Consider the following 27,186-nt stretch of genomic DNA (forward strand, 5'->3'; position numbering starts at 1 on the left):
TGATCTTCATCCAGGTCACAACAAGACAGTCTGCTTAAACTAATAAAACACAAACTATTTTCATGTCTTTATTGAACACAGTGTAAACATTCACAGTGCAGGGTGGGAAAAGTGTGTGAACCCTTGGATTTAATAACAGGTTGACCCTACTTTGGCAGCAATAACCTTAACCAATTTTTTTCTGTAGTTGTGGATCAGGCCTGCACAATGGTCAGGAGGAATTTTGGACCATTACTCTTTACAAAACAGTTTCAGTTCAGCAATATTCTTGGGATGTCTGGTGTGAACTGCTCTCTTGAGGTCATGTCACAGCATCTCAATCTGGTTGGAGTCAAGACTGACTGGGCCACTCCAGAAGGCATTTTTTCTTCTGTTGAAGCCATTCTGTTTTACTTCTGTGTTTTGGGTCGTTGTCCTGTTGCATCACCCAATTTCTGTTGAGCTTCAATTGGCAGACAGCCTTACGTTCTCCTGCAAAATGTCCTGATAACATGGGAATTCATTTTTCCGTCAATGATAGCAAGCTGTCCAGGCCCTGAGGCAGCAAAGCGGCACCAAACCATGATGCTCCATCCACCATACTTTACAGTTGGGATGAGGTTTTGATGTTGGTGTGCTGTGCTGTGCTTTTTTTCTCCACACTTAGTATTGTGTGTTCCTTCCAAACAACTCAACTTTAGTTTCATCTGTCCACATAATATTTTGCCAGTAGTGCTGTGGAACATCCAGGTGCACTTATGTAAACTTCTGATGTGCAGCAATGTTTTTTTTGAACAGCAGTAGCTTCTTCCATGGTGTCCTCCAATGGACACCATTCTTGTTTAGTGTTTTACCTATTGTAGACTCGTCAACAGAGATGTTAGCATCTTCCAGAGATTTCTTTAAGTCTTTAGCTGACACTCCAGGATTCTTCTTAGCCTCATTGAGCATTCTGCGCTGTGTTATTGCAGTCATCTTTGCAAGACGGCCACTCCTAGGGACAGTAGCAACAGTGCTGAAATGTCTCAATTTACAGACAATTTGTCTTACCGTGAACTGACTTTTTTAGAGATACTTTTGTAACCCTTTCCAGCTTTATGCAAGTCAACATTTCTTAATCTTAGGTCTTCTGATATCTCTTTTGTTCGAGGCATGGTTCACATCAGGCAGTGCTTCTTGTGAATAGCAAACTCAAATTTTGTGAATATTTTTTTATAGGGCAAGGCAGCTCTAACCAACATCTCCAATCTTGTCTCATTGATTGTACTCCAGGTTAGCTGACTACAATTTAGCTTTTGGAGAAGTCATTAGCCTAGGGGTTCACATACTTTTTCCAACTCACAATGTGAATGTTTAAATTATGTATTCAATATAGACAAGAAAAATAAAATTTGTGTTATTAGTTTAAGCACACTGTTTGTCTATTGTTCAAACTTAGATTTATATCAGATCAAATTTGATTAATTTATGTAGAAATCCAGGTAATTCCTGAGGGTTCACATACTTTTTCTTGCCACTATGTACAGTTGAAGTCGGAAGTTTACATACACTTAGGTTGGAGTCATTAAAACTTGTTTTTCAACCACTCCACAAATTTCTTGTTAACAAACTATAGTTTTGGCAAGTTGGTTAGGACATCTTCTTTGTGCATGACACAAGTCATTTTAGGTTAGACAGCTTATTTCACTTATAATTCACTGTATCACAATTCCAGTGGGTCAGAAGTTTGTTGACTCTGCCTTTTAAACAGCTTGGAAAATTACAGAAATTTATGTCATGGCTTTAGAAGCTTCTGATAGGCTAATTGACGTCAATTGGAGTTGTACCTGTGGATGTATTTCAAGGCCTACCTTCAAACTAAGTGCCTCTGCTTGACATGATGGGACAATCAATATCAGCCAAGACCTCAGAACAAAAATTGTAAACCTCCACAAGTCTGGTTCATCCTTAGGCCCAATTTCCAAATGCCTGAAGGTACCACGTTTATCTGTACAAACGATAGTACGCAAGTATAAACACCATGGGACTACGCAGCCGTCATACCGTTCAGTAAGGAGACGATTTCTGTCTCCTAGAGATGAACGTACTTTGGTGCGAAAAGTGCAAATCAATCCCAGAACAACAGCAAAGGACCTTGTGAAGATGCTGGAGGAAACAGGTACAAAAGTATCTATATCCACAGTAAAACGAGTCCTATATCGACATAACCTGAAAGGCCGCTCAGCATGGAAGAAGCCACTGCTCCAAAACCGCCATAAAAAAGCCAGTACGGTTTGCAACTGCACTTGGGCACAAAGATTGTACTTTTTGGAAAAATGTCCCCTGGTCTGATGGGGGGAAAAAATAGAACTCTTTGGCCATAATGACCATCGTTATGTTTGGAGGAAAAAGAGGGAGGCTTGCAAGCCGAAGAACACCATCCCAACCGTGAAGCACGGGGTTGGAAGCATCATGTTGTGGGGGTGTTTGCTGCCGGAGGGACTTCTGCACTTCACAAAATAGATGGCATCATGAGGGTGGAAAATTATGTGGATATATTGAAGCAACATCTCAAGACATCAGTCAGGAAGTTAAAGCTGGGTTGCAAATGGGTCTTCCAAATGGACAATGACCACAAGCATACTTCCAAAGTTCTGGCAAAATGGTTTAAGGACAAAAAAAGTCAAGGTATTGGAATGGCCATCACAAAGCCCTGACCTCAATCCCATAGAAAATGTGTGGGCAGAACTGAAAAGGTGTGTGTGAGCAAGGAGGCCTACAAACCTGACTCAGTTATACCAGCTCTGTCAGGAGGAATGGGCCAAAATTCACCCAACTTATTGTGGGAAGCTTGTGGAAGGCTACCCGGAATGTTTGACCCAAGTTAAACAATTTAAAGGCAATGCTACCAAATACTAATTGAGCGTATGTAAACTTCTGACCCACTGAGAATGTGATGAAAGAAATAAAAGCTGAAATAGAAAAATGTTCTCTTTCTGAAATTTCACATTCTTGAAATAAAGTGGTGATCCTAACTGACCTAAAACAGGGAATTTTTTACTAGGATTTAATGTCAGGAGTTGTGAAACTGAGTTTAAATGTATTTGGCTAAGGTGTATGTAAGCTTCCGACTTCAACTGTAAATGTGATATTTTTAAATTTTTTATATGTGTGTTTGCAAACATTTCTAAATGTTTTTGCTTTGTGTCATTATGGGGTATTGTGTGTAGATTGATGGGTGGGCGAGGAAACATTTTAGAATAAGACTAACGTACCAATGTGAAATCAAGTTGTCTGAATACTTTCCGAATGCACTGTACATGTTATATCACTACTGCTGTATCATCAAATTAGTTATCTAAGTGAGTCTCATATATTGATGTTAGCAGTTTATGGATTTCATGAACCTACATATAATCTTATGGGCTATTTTCAGTACTTTCCTGGGTATCTTATCAGAGAGAGACATAATATTGAAAAGAGCAAACAAAGCAAGAGGGAAAAAATAAACATTCAGCAGTCCCTTAATCAGTTGGTGTGTGTTTTGTGTTCTTCGATTATGACCAGGCCCAAGAAAGTTGAGAGCGATGGGTATGTTTATAGCCGCGGATATGTGCCCGTTCTTGGTGGTTGAGAAAGGGGTGTTTCGGCACCTCGAAAGTGCTCGAGCAACTTTGCATATTTCGCCCTCTTGCACCCATTTCAGCAAAAGGGTAGTACCTGCTCTATATAAGCAAGCTAAATCTGAAGTTGTCAATGAATTGGCCAATGCACCGTGTGTTGCGCTTACTACAGATGGATGGACTTCCAGTGCTACAGAGAGCTACTTAGTGATAGCCCATCACATTACCCCGGAATGGGACATGAGAAGTACTATGCTACTGATGCCCCCTTTATGAAAGTCACACATGCCATTTTTTTCTCTTTGTAAGAAATCATTGTAGCATAGGCCTATGCAATGTTTACATTGATTTTACACGCATATTGCGCTTTATTTTTGTGATACAGTAATCGTGTTTTAATTTGAGAGAATACAAAGTGTGGTTCACTGTGGTTTAAGTGTGTTTTACCTTTGCGGAATTCCCTGGGGCTGTTGTCTTTGGCCCCTAACTCGTCGATCATCTCTCGGGCTTTCTGCTGCACCTCACTGCTCCCGAAAATTTACACCTCACCTCATAGTCCCCCTTGTTGCACACAGGGAGGTTATGCACACAGGGAGGGCTTTTGATTAGGTGTAGTATTGAAAATGCTTTATTTTGTTTTTTATGCTAACCTGCTGCTACTAAGCAAATGCAATGTCTAACGTTAAGTTCATTTACTCTAGCATGCCATATTCAGTTAAATTAGGCTAGCGATGGCAGTTGTGGAGACCGGCACTTATGGTAGTTGGGACATATATTATGCTCTGAAGTTTGTAAGAGGAGCTGTTATCTGTCAGGTTGTTTGCCATTATATAAGCAACAGCCCCAAAGCTTGTCTGGGGCTGTTAGAGGTTATGTTGATGAACATGTTCAGAATACCTTTTGAATTCTTCTGTCTTTGTCCAAACTCTACTTCAATACATGCGCCTTGGACCAATCAATTCCCACAACGGTTATCATGGCAACTGTTAACAACCTACAACACTTTCCTTGCAGCCTGTATTTTTAATGGAGATGTTGTCCGTGTTCCCATCCAATGAGGCCAGCGGGTGTGCCCTGTCCAGAGTGCTGCCAGGCTGGCTGCTTGTGACGGTACCTCTGGGAGTAATCCCACAGGGAGGGAAAGGTCAGCAGATCGCTGGTAGTTGATTGGGGGTTGGAGGGACGGAGGGTTTAATTGTGGTACACTGTGCTCCAGTCCTCAGCTATATCTGATGGCACACTGACTGTGACGTTAAACATACAAGATGTTAAAAATACAAGTCCATTGAATTCCTAGGTTTGACTGAGCCAGGAATGTTTTGTTTCCTTAAATCTGAAATTGAGCCCTTTTTAAGTGTAATGGCTGTATTTTCATTGGATCCTATTGTTTGTTGTTTCTTTGGTGTGTGATGAGAGATCAACAGATCAGCGTTATAAAAACGGCGGTATTTCTGGCTATTACAATGTCCAATGATTTGTTGTTGGATACACTTCTCGTTGGGTTTGCTTCCTTTCCCAGCTTGAGGGTCACTGGTCAAGTGATCGTTCTCATTCTTTAACAATCTCTAAATGCTCTGTGTGGGATCTGGTCGTCAACCAACATGTGAAGCTTACATTGATATCTGAATAATATTGATTTTAATCTGGTTGCTTTTGTCTTACAGGAGCGAAATGCAGAGAATGCCATTGAAGCGCTCAAAGAGTACGAGCCGGAGATGGGAAAGGTGTACCGGCAGGACAGGAAGAGTGTGCAGAGGATAAAGTCCAAGGACCTTGTACCAGGGGACATCGTGGAGGTGGCCGGTAAGATGCTTAAAGCTTTGGGCCAGTAACCGCAAGTTTGCTGGCTCGAATCCCTGAGCTGACGAGGTAAAAATCTGTCGTTCTGCCCCTGAGCAACGCAGTTAACCCACTGTTCCCCGGGCGCCGAAGACGTGGATGTCGAATTTAGGCAGCCTCCCGCACCTCTCTGATTCAGAGGGGTTGGGTTAAATCGAAGACACTTTTCATTTGAAGGCATTCAGTTGTACAACTGATTAGGTATCCCCCTTTCCAATACACTGAGCATCCGGCCCACCAGCCGATTTAGGTAGGGTGTTGTAGTATTTTTTAGGGTTAAATAAATACTCCAGGCCAGACTTGAACAACAAAACTCGAGCCAAAACGTTTGCCCACCCCTGCTCCATCCCAGTGATGCATGTCTGCTTAGCTTTGATGACCCAGTGTTGTGTGATCACAGAATATTGTTTCAGAGTGCAGGTGTTAGTTTATTAGGGATGTGTATCTTTCCCTTTAAAGACGATTCGATACGTATCTAGATACATGGGATACGATACAGGGATGATACGTTTTTAGTTTGGTTAGAGTATTAATTGATACGATTTGATGCAGTAACTTTTGTTGCATAAATATTCATTTTCCTTTCTAAATTCAGATCTACTGCTGTTAAGCTCATGAACTGGGTGGCCTCTAAGCTAGGGCTATTGCCAAATATTATATCATGGTATTTAAAAAATAAAAGAAGGACGGTATTTTTAGTTTTTTAATAATTAATGTTCTACATTTGCTTTATGTATAGTGAGTGATCCAAGGGTCATAACACATATATTCTAAGTGATTTCAATGAGTCTTTCTCCATTCTCGTTGTTTTATACTGTTCAATTCAACTTCAACCAAAACAAATTTCAGCACTTTTATAATTTCTGCATTTCCTGCACTCAATTGCAGTGGTGGAAAAAGTACCCAACTGTCATACTTGAGTCGAGTAAAGATACCTTAATAAAGAATGACTCAAGTAAAAGTCACCAAGTAAAATACTAATTGAGTAAAAGTCTAAAAGTATTTGGTTTTAAATATACTTAAGTATCAAAAGTAAAAGTATAAATCATTTCAAATTCCATTTATTTAGCAAGCCGGATGGCCACATTGATTTTTTTTTAATTATATAAAATAAAAATAAAACTGATAGCCAGGGCCATCTCCAACACTCAGACATAATTTACGAACAAAGCATTTGTGTTTAGTGAGTCCTCCAGATCAGAGGCAGTAGATGACCAGGGATGTTCTCTTGATAAGTGTGTGAATTGGACCATTTTCCTGTCCTGCTAAGCATTCAAAATGTAATGAGTACTTTTGTGTGTCGGGGAAATGTATGAAGTAAAAAGTACAGTATTTCCTTTAGGAATGTAGTGGAGTAAATGTTGTCAAACAAAAATAAAGTACAGATGCCAAGAAAATGACTTAACTAAAAATACTTTCAAGTACTACTTAAGTTCTTTACACCACTGCTCAATTGAGAGAATTTCCACACTGCCACGTAGAGCTGCACGATATGGGCAAATAACCTAGGACTTATTTTTAACTAAATGTTGCAATTGCGATTTGACTTGCGAATTTAGAGCACAACTGTTGGAATCATGGAAATACAATGACTATTCTAATTCCGTAGTTAGAATATAATAGCGGGCACTTTGAATACAGTGTTTGAGATGACAACGAATTAAAATGCCAGGGAGGTGTTATTGTGCCAGGGTAGGAACTAAAGTGTTGATACGTGTTTCCTAGGGGACCCTATACGCTTTGGCTACATTGCATGTTTTCTCTTAGCTACTTCATGTAGCTAACATATTCTTGCTTTGCATATTCCTCTTTGATTTAGAAGATACTGTTGCACAAACATGATGCTGATTTTAGGTCCACACCATCACTGGTATTATCAGGCTGTATTAGCTAGCTACGTTTGCTCTTACTCAGTACATTTATTAGCTAGCTAGCTATTAGCATTAGTGGCTAACAATTAGAGTCTCACAAGATTTTATAGCAACTTTCTAAGAAAAGAAACTAGCTGTTTGCTGATGTAAGAAACACACTTTTAGTGTCATTATAGAACGCTAGTGGATTTATATTAAGAAGCAAAGTGAAAACAGCATTGTCATAAACATTGTTGCATGTGCTGCATTGACCATGCAGACTGAAGTGTCTGAAGTGAAGTGCATCCTGGTTGAGGGAACATCAAATCAAATGCACTCTGAGTGACAGGGGGCGTGGCTAGGTCTGTGTGGAAAGTGGCACGGAGAGAGATGACTCAAAGTAGCGAAGTGAACTATAAAGAATGACTACACACGGCGTATCACATTTAACAAACCAAACATTCAAATACCGGTATAGAAGCTAAAGTAAAAACCCAAACCGGTCCCTGCATCAATACTGGTATATCATAAAATACGGTATACCGCCCAGCCCTACTCTGAGACCTGTGTGTGTAAATGATGTATGTCTATGGTGTATGTACAGTCGTGGCTAAAAGTTTTGAGAATGACACAAATATTAATTTTCACAACGTTTGCTGCTTCAGTGTCTTTAGATATTTTTGTCAGATGTTACTATGGAATACTGAAGTATAGTTACAAGCATTTCGTAAGTGTCAAAGGCTTTTATTGACAATTATATAAAGTTGATGCAAAGAGTCAATATTTGCAGTGTTAACCCTTCTTTTTCAAGACCTCTGCAATCCTCCCTGGCATGCTGTCGATTAACTTCTAGGCCACATCCTGACTGATGGCAGCCAATTCTTGCATAATCAATGCTTGGAGTTTGTCAGAATTTGTGGGTTTTTGTTTGTCCACCCGCCTCTTGATGATTGACCACACGTTCTCAATGGGATTAAGGTCTGGGGAGTTTCCTGGCCATGGACCCAAAATATCGATGTTTTGTTCCCCGAGCCACTTAGAGGACCTTGCCACAAGGCAAAAGTGATAACTATCATGCTGGAAAAGGCATTGATCATCACCAAACTGTTCCTGGATGGTTGGGAGAAGTTGCTCTCGGAGGATGTGTTGGTACCATTCTTTATTCATGGCTGTGTTCTTAGGCAAAATTGTGAGTGAGCCCACTCCCTTGGCTGAGAAGCAACACCACACATGAATGGTCTGAGGATGCTTTACTGTTGGCATGACACAGGACTGATGGTAGCGCTCACCTTGTCTTCTCCGGACAAGCTTTTTTCCGGATGCCTCAAACAATCGGAAAGGGGATTCATCAGAGAAAATGACTTTACCCCATTCCTCAGCAGTCCAATCCCTGTACCTTTTGCAGTCTGTCCCTGATGTTTTTCCTTGAGAGAAGTGGCTTCTTTGCTGCCCTTCTTGACACCAGGCCATCCTCCAAAAGTCTTCGCCTCACTGTGCGTGCAGATGCACTCACACCTGCCGGCTGCCATTCCTGAGTAAGCTCTGTACTGGTGGTGCCCCGATCCCGCAGCTGAATCAACTTTAGGAGACGGTCCTGGCGCTTGCTGGACTTTCTTGGGTGACCTGAAGCCTTCTTCACAACAATTGAACGGCTCTCCTTGATGATCCGATAAATGGTTGATTTAGGTGCAATATTACTGGCAGCAATATCCTTGCCTGTGAGGCCCTTTTTGTGCAAAGCAATGATGACGGCAGTGATGCATGGCAAAGAGGGTCTTTGCAGTTAATTGCAATTCATCTGATCACTCTTCATAACATTCTGGAGTATATTGCCATCATACAAACTGAGGCAGCAGACTTTGTGAAAATTAATATTTGTGTCATTCTCAAAACTTTTGGCCATGACTGTAGTAGGGCTGGGTGATACATTTTAATTAATTAATTTGATATGTTTTAGTGGTATTCCAAGAATAGTGTTTTTTTAAATAATTGTTTTAAAAAATCCGCTTGTTCTCATGATTTTGGTCTCATTACCTTCGCTCCTTCCCATTTACACACACACACACACACACACACACACACACACACACACACACACACACACACACCAAGCCCCTCCCCCAGCCACTCACAACAAAGATGTATTTTGTTCTTTTTTTCACAAAATTAAAATCACAGTGCAGTTATCACAAAACTACCACTAACAAGTCTCCATCTTACAGGGAAAATACATTTTTTTAATGAATACCTAACGCAACAATGCTGTAACATTTCTAGGAGGGGAAGATTTTAATTTTATTAACCAGAGCTGTAGTGCAGAAGGGAGAGCAAGAGGCTCGAAGCAGAGCAGCAGCTCATGTGAGTGACACTGGGAGTAGGGAGGGGGAGAGATAGTGAACAAGTTGACTCGCGCTGGTAGATTAAGTTATTGCTAGTTACACTCAGTGGCCAGTTTTTATTGGTTTCACTCCTACAGAAACTATATAAAGCAGACAGACGGGCATGGATTCAGCTACTGTTCGATTGAATGTTAGAATGGGCAAAACGAGTGTGGTATGATCGTCTGTGCCAGGCGGGCTGGGTCCAGTCTCCTGAGCTTTCACGCACGACGTCTAGGGTTTACCAAGAACGGTGCGACAAACATCCAGTCAGCGGCAGTCCTGTGGGCTAAAATAGCTCGTTGACGAGAGATCGAAGGACATTGTCAAGAATCGTGCAAGCATACAAGCAAATAATGGCGCAGTACAACAGTGGTGTGCAAAACAGCATCTCAGAACATGCACAACTCATCGAGTTGTGGCTATTGCAGCGGACGACCACACCGGGTTCCACTCCTATCGGCTAAAGACAAGACGACGTAATTCCAGTGGGCACGCGTTCACCAACACTGGACAATTGAGGAGTGGAAAAACATTGCATGGTCCGAAGGATTCCGGTTGCGTCATGCTGATGGCCGAGTCAGGAATTGGCATAAGCAGCATGAGTCCATGGCCCCATCCTGCCTGGGGTCAATGGTACAAGCTGGTGGTGTGAGGAATGTTATCCTGGCACACATTAGGTTCCTTGATACAAAATTGAGCAACGTTTGAAAGTTTCCAACCCCTTGTAGAATCCTTGCCCCAAATAATTCAGGCTGTTTGGGGTGCAAAGGGGCGTCTGACCTGGAACCATGGGTGTACCTAATGAACTGACCACTGGGTATTTATCTCAATACATTATACCTGTCTTGACTACATCAATCCAAGAGAAGCTAGTTAAGATGGCTAGCTAACATTAGCAGGCTAATTGAGACTACATAACTTGAACTGTGTACATTCTCCTCTTCCGAATCCTACAGTAAATAACCACTCCATTCATATTTTTAAGTTGCAGCCTACCTGTAAGCTCTTGGTGTTGTAAGCCTGGAGACAGTTGAGACATAGATTGCCTTTGAACGGGGTATGGTAGTAAACGCCAGGTGCAATGGTTTGAGTGTGTCAAGAACTGCAACGCTGCTAGGTTTTTTAACACAGTTTAACAACAGTTTCCCGTTTGTATCAAGAATGCTCCACCACCCAAAGGGCATCCAGCCATCTTGACACAACTATGGGAAGCATTGGAGTCAACACAAGCATCCCTGTGGAATTCTTTCGACACCTTGTGGAGTCCATGCCGACAAATTGAGGATGTTCTGAGGGCAAACGGGGTGGGTTTGTAACACATGGTAACACCTTATTAGGAAGGTGTTACTGTCATAAATTATACAATTATGAATTTTACTACTTAAAAATTGACATACAGGGCCTTCGGAAAGTATTCAGACCGTGACTTTTTCACATTTTGTAATTTCACGGCCTTACTCTAACTCATCAAGCTACACACAATACCCCATAATGACAAAGCAAAAACAGAATTTTAGAAATGTTTGCTAATTTATTAAAAATAAACTGAATATCACATTTTACGTAAGGATTCAGACCCTTTACTCAGTACTTTGTTGAAGCATCTTTTGCAAGCGATTACAGCCTCAAGTCTTCTTGGGTATGATGCTACAAGCTTGGCACACCTGTATTTGGGAATTTCTCCCGTTCTCTGCAGATCCTCTCAACCTCTGTCAGGTTGGATGGGGTGCGTTGTTGCACAGCTATTTTCAGGTCTCCAGAGATGTTCGATAAGGTTCAAGTCCGTGCTCTGGCTGGGCCACTCAAGGAATATTCAGAGACTTGTCCCGAAGCCACTCCTGCATTGTCTTGGCTGTGTGCTTAGGGTTGTTGTCCTGTTGGAAGGTAAACCTTCGCCCCAGTCTGAGGTCCTGAGCGCTGTGGAGCAGGTTTTCATCAAGGATCTCTCTGTACTTTGCTCCGTTCATCTTTGCCTCAATCCTGACTAGTCTTCTAGTCCCTGCCTCTGAAAAACATCCCCACAGTATGATGCTGTGACCACCATGCTTCACCGTAGGGATGGTGTCAGGTTTTCTCCAGATGTGACGCTTGGCATTCAGGCCAAAGAGTTCAATATTGGTTTCATTAGACCAAAGAATCTTGTTTCTCATGGTCTAGGGGTCTTTTAGGTGCCTGTTCACTCTGCTAATAAAGCCTAATATCACGTAAGCCGTTGTAGAATTTGAATGCTGAAGGAGCTGCGCAGTTGTGCAAGATCAGGAACAGGCCAACTACCTCGCGTTGGTCAGCGTGCGACGCTGGGCACTACGCAGTTTCACTAAGCTATTGCCTGGGGTTGTTCGGCATACAAAATTACTTGTAGATCAATGACTGTCAACCCAGTTACATGCAGTTCGACACTGAAGGAGAGGACGCATCAGTTAAAAAAGATTAGAGGTGTTTTCAGAAGGAAGAAAGAATTTAATGTAAGCAGCAAAAGAATGTGGACCGGTGCACTTGTATCTTATGCATCGGTACCAGATTCAAATGTTTATCAGTGAATTGTTACATCCCTACTGTTTTTATAGGTGTGTTTTTAGTATTTTATATGCATGTGTTCCTTTTTTTTGTGCGCATGCATGTTCCTTCATGTAAGAACAGCGATCAAAGCTTTGTTGCGCCTCAACTCTGCTCTCCCCAGTCGTCACGCTAAACCAGAGAGAACACCGCCTGGCATTTGCTCTGCTAATTGATTTACAGAAACTTTCACTGCCATTGATGCACCCACACACTATTTGATCTCGGCTGGTGAATGTTTCAAAGTCTGGTTTAGACAACGTAGATGAGACATACCTTTTTATAGAGTTGGACCATCTATTGTACATTGGAATTAAGTTGAAATGTCAGTCCTGAGTTGAACCCTTTTTTTGTTTGCTTCATCACTCGCAATGCTCTACACTTGTCAGACTCAGTGGACACTCCCCCAACAACGAATCCTCTCAATGTAAAACTGGCAACTGTTCAGCCCGCTCTGTCTGCCCCTCTCTCTCATATGGAATGGCACTGGAGGAGGTTGTTTGAATGTGAACTCCACCCATGCTGTTGTAAAATCTACCTGTACAGTCACCTGGCTGCAGTGGGACAGGTACTTGAGATAGATTGAGTAGGCTCTGCTAAAAAGGCAAGTCATTTGCCATAGCAGGTTCTCATCAACAGTGTTTGGGATGTAGATGAGTCTCTCCCCCAACTCATACATCCGTTCTGCTAAACACTGCTCATCTCCCTGACCAATACAATAACGGCACCAGGTGAGTGGAGTTGCCTGTTACATAAGACCATGAGAGCTGTAAATGGATTGAGGGTCATATGAAATTAGTCTCTGTGTGGGTGAGGAGGGGGGGGTGATTTCTAGGACCTGGGGATTGCATATTGGATTAGAATAGGGTTACAGTGAAACCAGAATACTGTGGCCTCAAAAACCCCATGTCCCCTCTGGCTCTTGGCATCCACAACTCTTTCCCACGACTTACTTCCTCTTGTCATCCGGACCAGGCCTCCTCAGATTGGCTTTTCTCCTTCAGCTTCAACCAATTCATGGCCCTGTCCCCGTTTAGTCTCCTTGTTCTCTCTGTCACCCAGCTTCCTAGACAATTACTTTTCTTTCTCTCTGCCGCAAAGGAAAGGTTGGAGGTGGTTGAGGCGGTTTGCCTATTACTTAAGACTCTTGCCTTTTCCCACTCCTGCCACCGCACTCAGGAAGTCAAATGAAGGGCTTTAGTTAACCCCTCACACTCCAATTCCAGAGTAACGAGTAACTACATACCAGTAAGGCAGAATATGTGGATGTTTGTGAGGTGAATAAGGAAAGGAGTTGATGCATGACATGAATTGATGTCGCTAAGTAGCATCAGTATTATATCCTGGCCCCGAGTCCTTAGAGCTGCCAAAGAGGAATCTTAAGTATTTTCAAGAGTAAGGTTTAAACAGAGTTCTGCAGTGTGTGTACATCGGTGACCGTTATCTCGTGAATATCCCACCTTTTGGCTTTATCTAAGCAGAGCGCACAACGTGCCATGTACGGTCCTTCTGCCTAACCCCCCCTGAAGAGTGAGTCAGAGCTGACAGGCTGGGCTGGAGCTGCTGTCTCCACCTTTCTGGAGCCCAGTGACATTGGAAGTCTACCGGCAAGATTATACCCATCTACTTACCTTCCACTTGCTTACATACTGTACATTTGAATTCATTTGTTTACTTGTCAAAGACCACGCACAGTTTTGTTTGCAGTATACACTGAACTGTTTAGTCGATCTCTTACACACTGATTTGCTGCTCATCTGGAAACAGTCAAGCCAATCAGTGCTGTCAAATCTCAAACGCTACACCTGCCTTCCTTTAGACTGCATCAATGATCCGGTATCTCCCCACTGTTAGACCATAATTAACACGTTTTCCATGACTCAGTGGTTTTTATGTAAGTTGCTCAAAATAGTCTGTCCCCAAGTTTTTGTCCCCCAAAAATGTCTGTCAGCAAAGGAATTGGTGTCCTTTTGGGGTCATACCAGACTGCAACCATGGGGTCAGGGTTCTCTTCCTCTGAGATTGTGGAAGGGGGGGGGGTTATGGAGATGGGTTGGCGACAGCATGCTACCGACCCCTCAGGTACTAAAAACACACAGTGATGTTGTTAACGTAGGTGGAGAGAATGACCTGAACATGAGCTGTGGCGCGTGCCAGAAACCTTAGAGTGCCTTCACCACCTCCTCAGCTGTGGGTTTCACTTTAACCGCCTGCCTTCAACCCCCCCCCCCAAGTGGGAGAGTGCAACCATGCATTCACCCGGGACAGACGTGAGGAGGAAAGGGAGCGGGAGCCTGGGCTAAGCAGCTGTCAAGACTAGGTTTAGCTTAGTGTTGCTGCTTACAGTGTCATTCTCAGGCACTCTGCAAAAGGTTGCTTTCTAGATATATTCCCTCCTTCTCCTCCCTCGTTTTTCTATTCACCCACAGTTGGCTATGAGTAACAGGGATTCTGTGTTGTAAAACGTTGGAACAGCAGCAGTAATTCGTCTTTCACCACCTCTCCTTCCAATACATTTTTTTTTTGTGTTATGTGTGTGAGTTGGACCACCGCAGGCTCTGGCTTTGTGGTCTTGTTGCCTTCTACAACATCCCACCACCATGGCAGTGCTGGCAAGGTAGTCCAAGGGGCATAGACAGGATCTAACGTTTACAAAGGGCACGATTTGATCAGATAATTCATTAGCGAACTTTCCTTGCAATTTCCTTTCATGTGTTTAGGCTTTTGTCCTCAAGCGATCTGTTTAACTCTACCCAATCTGTCTTTCCCTCTTCTCATTCTCATCTGGCTCTCTTCATCCTCCCTTTTCTCTTTTTTCTTTCTTCATTACACAACCGACACTAAGGGGCTGTCTGATTTTATTAGGTCATGGATGTAAGTTAACACAGCATGCTGTGTATTTCCAGCTCTGTTTTATGTACCTTGGGTTTGATGATGGCTCCTTTCTCTTTCCATTCATGAGAACAGCAGGTGGTTCCCTGGGGACTTTGACTGCTTGAAATGACCTGGAAACTTCGGGCCTACGTGCAACCTCGCCAAGGAGCTGTAGGTGCTAAATCACACCTCCCTGGCCACTGAGGAGTCATGGGCTTGCGAGTGGTAGTGCCACTACTCTCCTTAAGTAGGCGGTAATAGGCTACACGAGGAGTCGGCAACCTGTCTCATGTGAAATGGCAATTTATCTTACCATTTCTACCGATCTGCATGCCAGTTATGGTTTTCATATGCACATTTTCGTGAAACAGTTTCATTTAATTTATAATAACGTCTTCATATCTCAATCGTTGTCATGTGGTTAATTATAATTCTATCTAAATGAAAATGATACTTTTTAGGTTTGTATCTTCTCTTGCCAAGTATGTAAAAATAGCCTACATAAAGCCAACAAATAAAAACATTGCAGCCTGCAGGTAGAAAATATCCTATAAATCACATTGGCTACACATGGCCTGTCTGCATCGAATTTGAAACATTGTATCAACTATTAACTTAGGTCAGGCCTGAAGCTTGCACTAGTGAACTTGCAGCATTGTATAAAATATTCTGGGCCCTCACTTTCCCTCACCAGTGAGCTCAGGACAGACACAGCTGTAGGCTATTTGCGCACGGGATAAGAAGCTTGGGCAGAAGCTCACTGGCGCTTATTACCGGCACCTCAAATGTTCTACTGCTTGAGCTCCTGTTCCTCTTATAGAATATTAGCTCAAAAGTATTGTGGAGCTCCTGCACCTACATACAAACATTACCAGCACCCAAAATGAGTACTGTTACCTACTTCAAGTCAAGCCCTGATAAGAAGGAATCAAGTAGGCCTATTTTATGACGTTTCCACTGGGTCAGAGCATGACATTTTTCCCTTTCACGCTGAGTGGTTATCGAAAGGGAGAGAGCTGGAAAGAGTTTTCAGATACATTGATGAACTATTGTAATTCTCAATGGATTTAAAAACAGACTTTGTTTTCTTGCTGTTCGAGGTGAAGAAGAAGAAAAGAAGAAGAAAAGCTCCGCAATTGCATCACAACCTCCATATGGCGCTTCCAACCACATTTTCAGATCAAGCATAAATTGGCTTTTAGTCTAGGGCGCCGCAATGGATTAGTTCACTGAGGTGTGCATGCATACATATCGTACCAGTCAAAAGTTTGGACACCTTCTCATTCCAGGGTTTTTCATTATTTTTACTATTTTCTACATTGTAGAATAATAGTGAAGGCATCAAAACTATGAAATAACACATATGGAATCATGTAGTAAGCAAAAGTATTAAACTAATCAAAATATTTTATAGATTATTCAAAGCAGCCACTCTTTGCCTTGATGACAGCTTTGTACACTTGGCATTCTCTCAACCAGCTTCATGAGGAATGCTTTTCCAACAGTCTTGAAGGAGTTGCCACACATGCTGAGCACTTGTTGGCTCCTTTTCCTTCACTCTGCAGTCCAACTCATCCCAAACCATCTCAATTGGGTTGAGGTCGGGTGATTTGTGGAGGCCAGGTCATCTGATGCAGCACTCATCACTCTCCTTCTTGGTCAAATAGCCCTCACACAGCCTGGAGGTGTGTTTTGGGTCATTGTCCTGTTGGAAAAACAAACAGTCCCACTAAGCGCAAACTAGATGGGGATGGCGTATGGAGGGAGGGAAACGAATGCTATGGTAGCCGTGCTGGTTAAGTGTGCCTTGAATTCTAAATAAATCAGTGTCACCAGCAAAGCAAAGCACCCCCACACCCCTCTGTGTCACAAAGACACGGAGTTTGGAACCAAACATCTCAAATTTGGACTCCAGACCAAAGGACAGATTTCCACCGGTCTAATGTTCATTGCTCGTGTTTCTTGGCCCAAGCAAGTCTTATTATTGGTGTCCTTTTAGTAGTGGTTTCTTTGCAGCAATTTGACAATGAAAGCCTGATTTTCACACAGTCTGCTCTGAACAGTTGATGTGTTTGTTACTTGAACTCTGAAGCCTTTCTATGGGCTGCCATCTGAGGTGCTGTTAATTTGAGTTAACTTATCCTCTGCAGCAGAGGTAACTCTGGGTCTTCCTTTCTTGTGGCTGTCCTCATGAGAGCCAAAGCGCTTATGGTTTTTGCGACTGCACTTGAAGAAATGTTCAACCTTCTTAACAAGTTCTGTATTGAATGACCTTCATGTCTTGAAGTAATGATGGACTGTCGTTTCTCTTTGCTTATTTGAGCTGTTTTTGCCATAATATGGACCCGGTCTTTTACCAAAAAGGGCTATCTTCTGTATACCACCCATATCTTGTCACAACAACTAATTGGCTCAAACGCATTAAGAAGGAAAGAAATTCCACAAAATAACTTTTAACAAAGCACACCTGTTAATTGAAATGCATTCCAGGTGACTACCTCATGAAGCTGGTTGAGAGAATGCCAATGGTGTGCAAAGCTGTCATCAAGGCAAAGTGTGGCTACTTTGAAGAATCTCAAATATAAAATATTTTTATTTTAACACTTTTTTGGTTACTAGATTGCATCTGTGTTTATTTCATAGTTTTGATGTCTTCAATACTCTACAATGTAGAAAATAGTTCTAAAAAATAAAGAAAAACCCTTGAATGAGTTGGTGTCCCAACTTGACTGTTACTGCTCGACTAAAACAATCTGTCGACCAACAGCCTAATAACCAAACAATGACCAGTCGACTAATTGGGGTCAGCCCTAGACTAATGGCACGAATAGGGCTGTGTCTTTCCTCAAGAACTGTTTTATCTATGGAGTTATTCATAAATGCCCTTCATTTCTTTCATTGAGCTTTGGTTTTTGGATTCACCATTTGATAGCAACGATCCTGTCAAAGACATGCTGTTAGGCTACTTGATGATCAACTTGTCGAATGAAGACCTATTCTTACAAGTGCTCTGCTCTCATTGTCTTCAAAAGTACGTTACCCTACTCCATGACCCTCTTGTGTATTGGGAACGTGGTTCACTATTAGCTAGTTTTGTTTAGGGGCACTTTGACTGACTTTTCATAAATTAGTCCACAGGGGGCTTGGGAAATCTTTTGTCATTGTATTTTTTCTTTTGATCTACCCTCATCTCGCTCCCTCCTTTCTCTCCTACCAATTCATCCTTCAATCTCCCGTCGATTTATCTGCACTGAACAAAAATATAAATGCAACATGTAAAGTGTTTGTTTCCTGAGCTGAAATAAAAGATCCCAGAAATGTTCCGTACGCAGAAGTTATTTCTATCAAATTTTGTGCACATATTTGTTTACAGCCCTGTTAGTGAGCATTTCCCCCTTGCCAAGACAATTCATCCCCCTGACAGGTGTGGCATATCAAGATGCTGATTAAATGCATGATCATTACACAGTTACACTTTGTGCTGGGGACAAAAGGCCACTAAAATGTGCAGTTGTCACACAACACAATGCCACAAATGTCTCAAGTTGAGCGTGCAATTGGCATGCTGACTGCAGGAATGTCCACCAGAGCTGTTGCTAGAGGATTTAATGTTAATTTCTCTACCAATTAGCTACCTCCAATGTTGTTTTAGAACAGCGTTTCCCAAACTTGCTCCTGGGGACCCCAAGGGTGCACGTTTTGTTTTTTGTGCTAGCACTACACAGCTGTTTCAAATCAGGTATTCCACAGGCACAATCAACAGCCTGGTCAACAACGTGAAGGAGATGTCGCACTGCATGAGGCAAATGTTGGTCACACCAGATACTGACTGGTTGTTTGATCCACACCCCTACCTCCTTTTAAGGGATCTTTGACCAACAGATGCATATCTGTATTCCCAGACATGTCAAATATATAGATTAGGGCCTAATTACTTTTTCAATTGAATGATTTCCTTATGAACTGTAACGTTGTAAAATCTTTGAAGTTGCTGCATGTTGTGTATTTTTGGTCAGTATAGTTTGAAGCCTGGCGGGTGGTAATGAAGTTTTGACAGCCACCTAGGATGAAGATGATAGCGCTCCAATCAAAACTTTACAGCTGAAGTTGGCACATTTAAGGCTGGGGTTTTATCAGAATGTTTATAGGGATAAAGCTAGAAATAGGTAGTGGCTCTTCCAGTGTTTTATGTACTCCCTAGCCTCTTGTCCCTGTGGTGGCGCTAGGATGATTATTGCAGAGCATAGTGAGTTTCTTGTGTATAGAGACAGTGCCTGCTAGGTGGCCTCCCCTGTTCCATGAGGGCCATAGTAGAGACTCTTGCCCAGCAATGTTCACATCTAAACCCCTACTACTGCACTGTAGAACTGATCAAAATAGTTTTCCCATTTTTGGATATGCCTTTTGCAGGTCTCATGCAATTCGCCTGTCTCTCTTCTCCCCCCACCCTCCTCCTAGCACTGAGGGCCAAGGGTCTGTTTACATGTCTGTCAAAACTCTGTCCTCTGGAGAAGGAATTTGTCAGGGGCTCTTGTTCGTACAGTAGGCCTTCTTTTTTGTTGTCTGTCTATATAAAGTAGTTTATATACTGTAAAATTACAGCAAAAGAACAAGCCCTTTTTAAATTCTGCTTTCTTAATCAACCACCCTGCCTGAAGCAATTTATCAATATAATTTGGAATTCTTGTGTGTTGTTCTTTCAGGCCGACAGTAGGATACGGTGATACCCTCCTCTCAGCCATAGCTAATAAATGTGAAGAGCCTTTAATGAGCTCTTGTGACTGTCCCATTCAGTGGTGTGACGAGTATTTTGGAATTTAAGTTTTACTTTTGTTTTACTGGTAATTACCGAAGCCCTGTGAATGGAAAGAATGACCTACCTTTTATTTTTGTTCCGCGCACTAGTTCAGTGGAACATTAATATTGTTTTACATATCATTTTCTCTCCGCTGTTATCCAGCAAATGTTTTATTTGTCACTAGCCTACATTCTGCACATTTGAGTGAGCCAGTGGTTTTGTGTGTGTGTCTGGAGAGTTGGACATGCCCTGTGAACATTAGTTTTGACCCTCTTGCTCATGAAGGAACTAATTGAGTTTGATAAAGCTGTTTTGTCTTCAGAGGTTTGGACAGCATATTTCACCAACATTTTGAACATCTCGTGACTCAATTATGCCTTCAAAATGTCAAGTTGCCCCATCCTCATGCACCGTATGCCTAATTTGTTTAGATGTTTTGCGCTTAATCTGTGAACTACAGGTTAGAATGTAATCCATTTACTGATGTTATCCTCCTTCAGTATAATCCACTCAACTCAGACCTGCTCTAGTTGTACTTAAAGGAAATGTTCACCCATGTTGAATGTTATATTGTTTTTGTGCGTCTGTGTGATCTATCGATTCCCTGGGTCATTTCATGGTTTAATGTGTATCTGAGTTATTGGCGTTCAAGCAGGCAGAAAGCCGGCCAGTATGACGTAGCACTGTGATAAAGTCGCTGTCACTACACAAAGTTTAATAGGAATACGACTTTTAGATGGCAAAACGTCTGTCATACATCTCAGATTTCAATACAGGCAGGATGTCATAACTTGGAAGGGTGTCTTCTCTCGAATGAGCCATTGATCATATTTTTGCGATATTCCTAACCTCGTTAAATTAAATGACAAATTTCTCGGAGGGTCGAGCACATTTTTCCTATTTGTCTGCCTCGTTGGTCCTGGGTGCATTGCAGTTGCCAGAGATATTATAGAAAGGAGATAGGAATCCAATGAGTGAAGAAACGTACAACTCCCCACCCAGCAGACTGTCGACCAATCGTGTTCACGTTGTCATTCTGCGTCACGCGGTTGCTAAGCGGTTGCTATGCCACTCTGAGGCAATCCCTTCTCAAAGTCAGTGTAAATGTCGAGAAACGTGCCTGTTTTCCTAGAAAGTGCGTAATGTCAGGATTCCAAAGCTATACAATAATCCAGATAGCAAGTACATTTTCTCACACCTTGGAAAAGAGTTGTACTACTTGTTGACGCTCAAAATGCACTGTGCGGACCATTTCTTTTGACTAGCATGGGCAACGTTTCCCATCTCCTCAAAAGTATATCTGCTGTTGCGAATGTCAGACTTCACTCTTTGGGGCAAATCGATCTGCAGGTTGAACATGGTGAGATTGTAGACTCCTAAATTGATAGTGCAGTTTGTTTTGGTGATTTTATATCTATCTACTTTACATTCTGATATTGTCTTTGGTATTATTGTGTGTTGCTTCGTTTGCTTGCTAGTCCATAGAGAGAGCATTGCATTGTGTATTTTGTAGTTGCAACAGATGTCACAACAATTTTCCATGTTGCTACCAACTTTATTATAACGTGAAAAAGAAACATTTGTTCACAGAAGTTATCGTTTTCACATATTAGTGTTATTTAACAATGTAAATTAAAAAATTTGTGTTTTTGGGTGGATTTTTCCTTTAATGGTCTCTCTCCATTTTGTTTGTTTTTCTCCACAGTTGGCGACAAAGTTCCTGCAGATATTCGACTCACCTCCATCAAATCCACAACCCTGAGGGTGGACCAGTCCATTCTGACAGGTGAGATCTAGGCTTTGGCCTTGTTTCTTATCAGTCTTTATGTATTTCTCATGTTATGCATGATACAGTATGTGGACACCTGTTTGTCGAACATCTCATTCCAGAATGATGGGCATTAATATGGAATTGGTCCCCCTTTGCTGCTATAACAGCCTCCACTCTTCTGGGAATGCTTTCCACTAAATGTTGAAACATTGCTGCAGTTACTTGCTTACATTCAGCTGCAAGAGCATTAGTGAGGTCGGGCACTGATATTGGGCGTTTAAGCCCGGCTCGCAGTTGGCGTTCCAATTCATCCCAAAGGTGTTATATGGGGTTGTGGTCAGGGCTCTGTGCAGGCCAATCAAGTTCTTCCATACTGATTTCAACAAACCATTTCTTTATGGACCTCACTTTGTGCACAGGGGCATTGTCATTCTGAAACAGGAGAGGCCTTCCCCAAACTGTTGCCACAAAGTTGAAAACACAGAATTGTCTAGAATGTCATTGTATGCTGTAGCGCTAAGATTTCACTTCACTGGAACTAAGGGGCCCGAACCATGAAAAACAGCCCCAGACCATTATTCTTCCTCCACCAAACTTTACAGTTGGCACTATGCATGCCACTTCGCGGCTGAGCCGTTGTTGCTCCTAGACGTTTCCACTTCACAATAACAGCACTTTGTTGTGACGGTACCACGTTGAATGTCACAACTCTTCAGTCAGGCCATTCTACTGCCAATGTTTGTCTATGGAGATTGCTCTGTGCTCAATTTTATACACCTGTCAACAATGGTGTGGCTGAAATACCCGAATCCACTAATTTGAAGGGGTGTCCACTAGAGGTCGACCAATTAATCGGAATGGCTGATTTAATTAGGGACGATTTTTCAAGTTTTCATAACAATCGGAAATCGGTATTTCTGGGCGCCGATTTGCCGTAAAAAAAAATAAAAAAAAATATTTTTAAATTATTATTTTATTTTTAATTGTATTTATTTGTTATACCTTTTTATTTAACTAGGCAAGTCAGTTAAGAACACATTCTTATTTTCAAGGACGGCCTAGGAACGGTGGGTTAACTGCCTCTCGGGCAGAACGACAGATTTTCACCTTGTCAGCTCGGGGGATCCAATCTTGCAACCGTACAGTTAACTAGTCCAACGCAATAACGACCTGCCTCTCTCTCGTTGCACTCCACAAGGAGACTGCCTGTTATGTTAATGCAGTAAGCCAAGGTAAGTTGCTAGCTAGCATTAAACTTATCTTATAAAAAAACAATCAATCATAATCACTAGTTAACTACACATGGTTGATGATATTACTAGATATTATCTAGCGTGTCCTGCGTTACATATAATCTGACTGAGCATACAAGTATCTAAGTATCTGACTGAGCGGTGGTAGGCAGAAGCAGGCGTGTAAACATTCATTCAAACAGCACTTTCGTGCATTTTGCCAGCAGCTCTTCGTTGTGCGTCAAGCATTGCGCTGTTTATGACTTCAAGCCTATCAACTCCCGAGATGAGGCAGGTGTAACCGAAGTGAAATGGCTAGCTAGTTAGCGCGCGCTAATAGCGTTTCAAACGTCACTCGCTCTGAGCCTTCTAGTAGTTGTTCCCCTTGCTCTGCATGGGTAATGCTGCTTCGATGGTGGCTGTTGTCGTTGTGTTGCTGGAGGAGCGAGGAGAGGGACGGAAGCTATACTGTTACACTGGCAATACTAAAGTGCCTATAAGAACATCTAATAGTCAAAGGTTAATGAAATACAAATGGTATAGAGGGAAATAGTCCTATAACTACAACCTAACACTTCTTACCTGGGAATATTGAAGACTCATGTTAAAAGGAACCACCAGCTTTCATATGTTCTCATGTTCTGAGCAAGCTTTCTTACATAGCACATATTGCACTTTTACTTTCTTCTCCAACACTTTGTTTTTGCATTATTTAAACCAAATTGAACATGTTTCATTATTTATTTGAGGCTAAATTGATTTTATTGATATATTATATTAAGTTAAAATAAGTGTTCATTCAGTATTGTTGTAATTGTCATTATTACAAATACATTTTTTTTTTTAAACGGCCGATTAATCGGTATCGGCTTTTTTGGTCCTCCAATAATTGAAAAATAATAATCGGTCGACCTCTAGTGTCCACTTACTTTTGTATGTATAGTGCAGTTTTAAGTGTTACTTGTCATTGCTCCTGCTTCCATAAAAGCACCGCAAGAACACAATGTTACAGAGATTTACAATATGAAACTTATTTAGCTTTGCTTTATCTTTGTGTATAACTTGTATGTAGTTGCCAGTGTTTGAGTTGGGTTATATAGGCTGATGAATGGGTTGAGTCACCACTTGAGAATGACCCTGAAACAGTGTGAGAACAAGAATTTCTGAATGACTCCGTGAACCTTTTATTCAATAAGAAGTCAGCCGTTCTTAATCAACACAGTATAGAGAGGGAGAACAACGATAGACTGAAAGAGGGAGGCAGAGACTGACAGGGAGAGAGCGATATGGATGAGAGCGTTACGAGGAGAAGCTAGTCCTGAAACCCCTGTCTTGCTCCACTGCCTTAATTGGTAGCAGAGTTTGGTATTTCAGCTGCTTTGCCCTCCTGCCATTCATGGCTCTAATCTGTCAAAAACAGTCCCTCAGCCTATCAGAACAGTGCAGAGCTTGCTCAGCTGATTACCCACTAGGCCTTGCATCCCCCTGCAGTGCAGACTCATGAGTGTGAAAGTCCCCTTGGATGCCGCATTTTGTAATTGGCAGCCCTGCTCAGTCAGCTGTGAAGTCAATCCACACCCATCTTCCCCAAAATGTCAACCCATCACCACATTGCTCTGTGTAATGGCTGCGTTGTTTGATCGTCCTCATCCGTCTCTTTCTCTCCTCCGGCAGGGGAGTCTGTCTCTGTGATCAAGCACACTGACCCGGTGCCTGACCCCCGGGCTGTCAACCAGGACAAGAAGAACATGCTCTTCTGTGTGAGTAACTAGAAAACCATGAAAGACCTCTCTTCCCCTTTCATCTTCTATTGTCTCTTCAGTACATGATCCTCTTCCCTGTTTAGCCAACCCAAGAATTATAATCTCCTTTTCTCCACTTATCTCCGTTACATGTTCCTCTCTGGGATTTTAATGTCAGACCTCTTATCCTTAACGCCTCGTCCTCTTCTTCTCCAGTTTTTTTACTGGTCCTCCCCCACTTGTTCAGATGCCCAGTGTGTTTCAGGTTTCCCCAGTGTTAATACAGCCCTCAGCAGTGTACACCTGTTGTCTCATCACCTCTCCTCTCTCCTCCACAGGGCACCAACATAGCAGCGGGTAAGGCAGTGGGTGTTGTGATGGCCACAGGTGTCAACACGGAGATTGGCAAGATCCGGGACGAGATGGCGTCCACGGAGCAGGAGCGTACGCCTCTGCAGCAGAAGCTGGATGAGTTTGGGGAGCAGCTGTCCAAGGTCATCTCCCTGATCTGCATTGCTGTGTGGCTCATCAACATTGGCCACTTCAGTGACCCCGTCCACGGAGGCTCCTGGATCCGTGGCGCCGTGTACTACTTCAAGATTGCTGTGGCCCTGGCCGTGGCCGCCATCCCAGAGGGTAAGAGTCACTAGGCGAGTGGGAGTGAGGGGAAGCAGTCTATAATATACAGAAGCAATACATTGGGCTCCAGCATAGTTAGTATGTCTAACCCCCTCTTATCGCCATCTCTTTTTACTAGGTCTGCCCGCTGTCATCACCACCTGTCTGGCTCTAGGAACCCGCCGCATGGCCAAGAAGAACGCCATCGTCCGCAGCCTGCCCTCTGTGGAGACCCTGGGCTGCACCTCTGTCATCTGCTCCGATAAGACCGGCACCCTCACCACCAACCAGATGTCTGTCTGCAGGGTGAGTCCCCATCCCCAGAGCACCATGGGGATTTAGTAGGAATGGCTGATGTTTAGTATTAGGCTTCGTCCAACGCTCAGGGTATTAAAACTAACATGACCTTTGTAGTGAAAAATATTCTTACCTAAATCAATGATTCTAGCTTTGTTTGTGTGCTACTGCATCCTGGGAAAGTGTCAAGTCCAGCTGCGGGGTCCAGCTGAGCCAAAAAGAGCCTACAGCAGCCTGTTCCACATTAGCATATTTAACCAGGTGGAGTTTTAGGGCTATCTGAGCTCAACTTTATTAGCCTCTGCTAGTTTATGTAGCCGTATACCTGCTTAAGGAGAAGGCTATGTTCTTGCCAACCATGAACAATCCAGTGAGTACTTTTGCCACTGATTTGGCAGCAGAACCCACCTGGCAATAAAGCAGTCTTGACAGCGTCTACTGACAGTGTGGATTTATCCACAGGGTATTGTAGAGGTTGAAAGGCAAAGCAGTATAATGAATGATTCATTTATTTGCTATCATGGTTTAAATTAGATTGGGAAGTGATGGATATGAAATTGTTGTTCCTATATTTATTGAATTGCATCATATAAGATTGATTATATGCATCCACCGAACACTTTATGCCAGGGGTAGGAGATTAGATTCAGCCGCGGTCCGATGTTTGTCAGAGCGAATGGTCGGGAGACAGGAACGTAAATTCTAATCATTTGTGCACTGCAAATTTGAAAATAACAATTTCATACCTTTATTACATTGAGACACGATCACTTCTCTTTTTTCCCCCGTTGGAACAGACTTCCAAAACTGAACAAATGTTTAGAGGAGTTCCTGGTGATTTTCGTCTCCCCTCCCCCTCTTCACTGCCCTCAGATTGGTGATGAGTGACAAACACGCGGTCATCCATATTTAGGGGGATGGGCAACAGGGGGTCTGCCTGTTACTGACCCCCTAAATATGGACCATTATGCATTACCACTCCCAAGTCTCTTTCCCCAATAGTCTCTTCCGCTGCTATTCTCTTCCACTGCATCACTCCTGTATAATTTCTATCTTCCTTTCTTCCTGCCTTCTCCTACTATTCTCACATTTCATTCCCTCATTCTCTTCATTCTTCTCCCTCTCATCTCTCTCTTTCTCGTGTTTTTTTGAGGGCCTCTGCTGAGAGGGTCTCTGCACGCAAACACAGCGCACGGCACGCACAACATTACATAATACATCTCCACACAACACTGCCCAGCATAATCAAAACAGCACAGCATAACATGGCAGCATGGTTCAATTCTTGCAATAGAGGGGAGAGATTAGAAGCAGCATCTTGTTTAAAGATATCAAAGAAATAGGTTTCCAATGCAAAACTTGCTGGCATATATACTTCTGAACTATTCCTGTACCAATACTGCAATATCAGAATCTGAAATTCGGCTGCTGTGTAAGAAGCGTAGCTCTCTAGCCTGCTTGAGTAGAGGAATGTTTTTCTTAATTCATTGTGTTTTTGGTGAAGCATCCCTGACGTCACAGCTCTTTGAAGTCTGTACTGTGCCCCAGGAGGGGAGAAGTGAAAGACGACACCGGTTCATACTTTTATTTTAATATTTCTCTCCATCTTGCCTTGCTTCTCTGCAGAGCCGGCACCAGGAGATTCGT

General features: G+C 42.5%; 1 protein-coding gene across 2 annotated transcripts in view; it reads left to right on the forward strand.

The window, feature by feature from the left end:
• The window catches only part of LOC111961687 (sarcoplasmic/endoplasmic reticulum calcium ATPase 2), a 56,519-nt gene that overhangs the window by 9,937 nt on the left and 19,396 nt on the right, over positions 1-27,186 (forward strand). For both annotated transcript variants that reach the window (XM_023984138.2, XM_023984137.2), the window contains exons 5-9: positions 5,246-5,384; positions 21,585-21,665; positions 24,557-24,642; positions 24,963-25,260; positions 25,382-25,548. In XM_023984138.2, the coding sequence (XP_023839906.1) occupies positions 5,246-5,384; positions 21,585-21,665; positions 24,557-24,642; positions 24,963-25,260; positions 25,382-25,548 (771 nt within the window). The remainder of the gene's footprint in view (positions 1-5,245; positions 5,385-21,584; positions 21,666-24,556; positions 24,643-24,962; positions 25,261-25,381; positions 25,549-27,186) is intronic.

The sequence above is a fragment of the Salvelinus sp. IW2-2015 genome, linkage group LG4q.1:29, assembly GCF_002910315.2.
Source record: "Salvelinus sp. IW2-2015 linkage group LG4q.1:29, ASM291031v2, whole genome shotgun sequence".
Taxonomy (NCBI): domain Eukaryota; kingdom Metazoa; phylum Chordata; class Actinopteri; order Salmoniformes; family Salmonidae; genus Salvelinus; species Salvelinus sp. IW2-2015.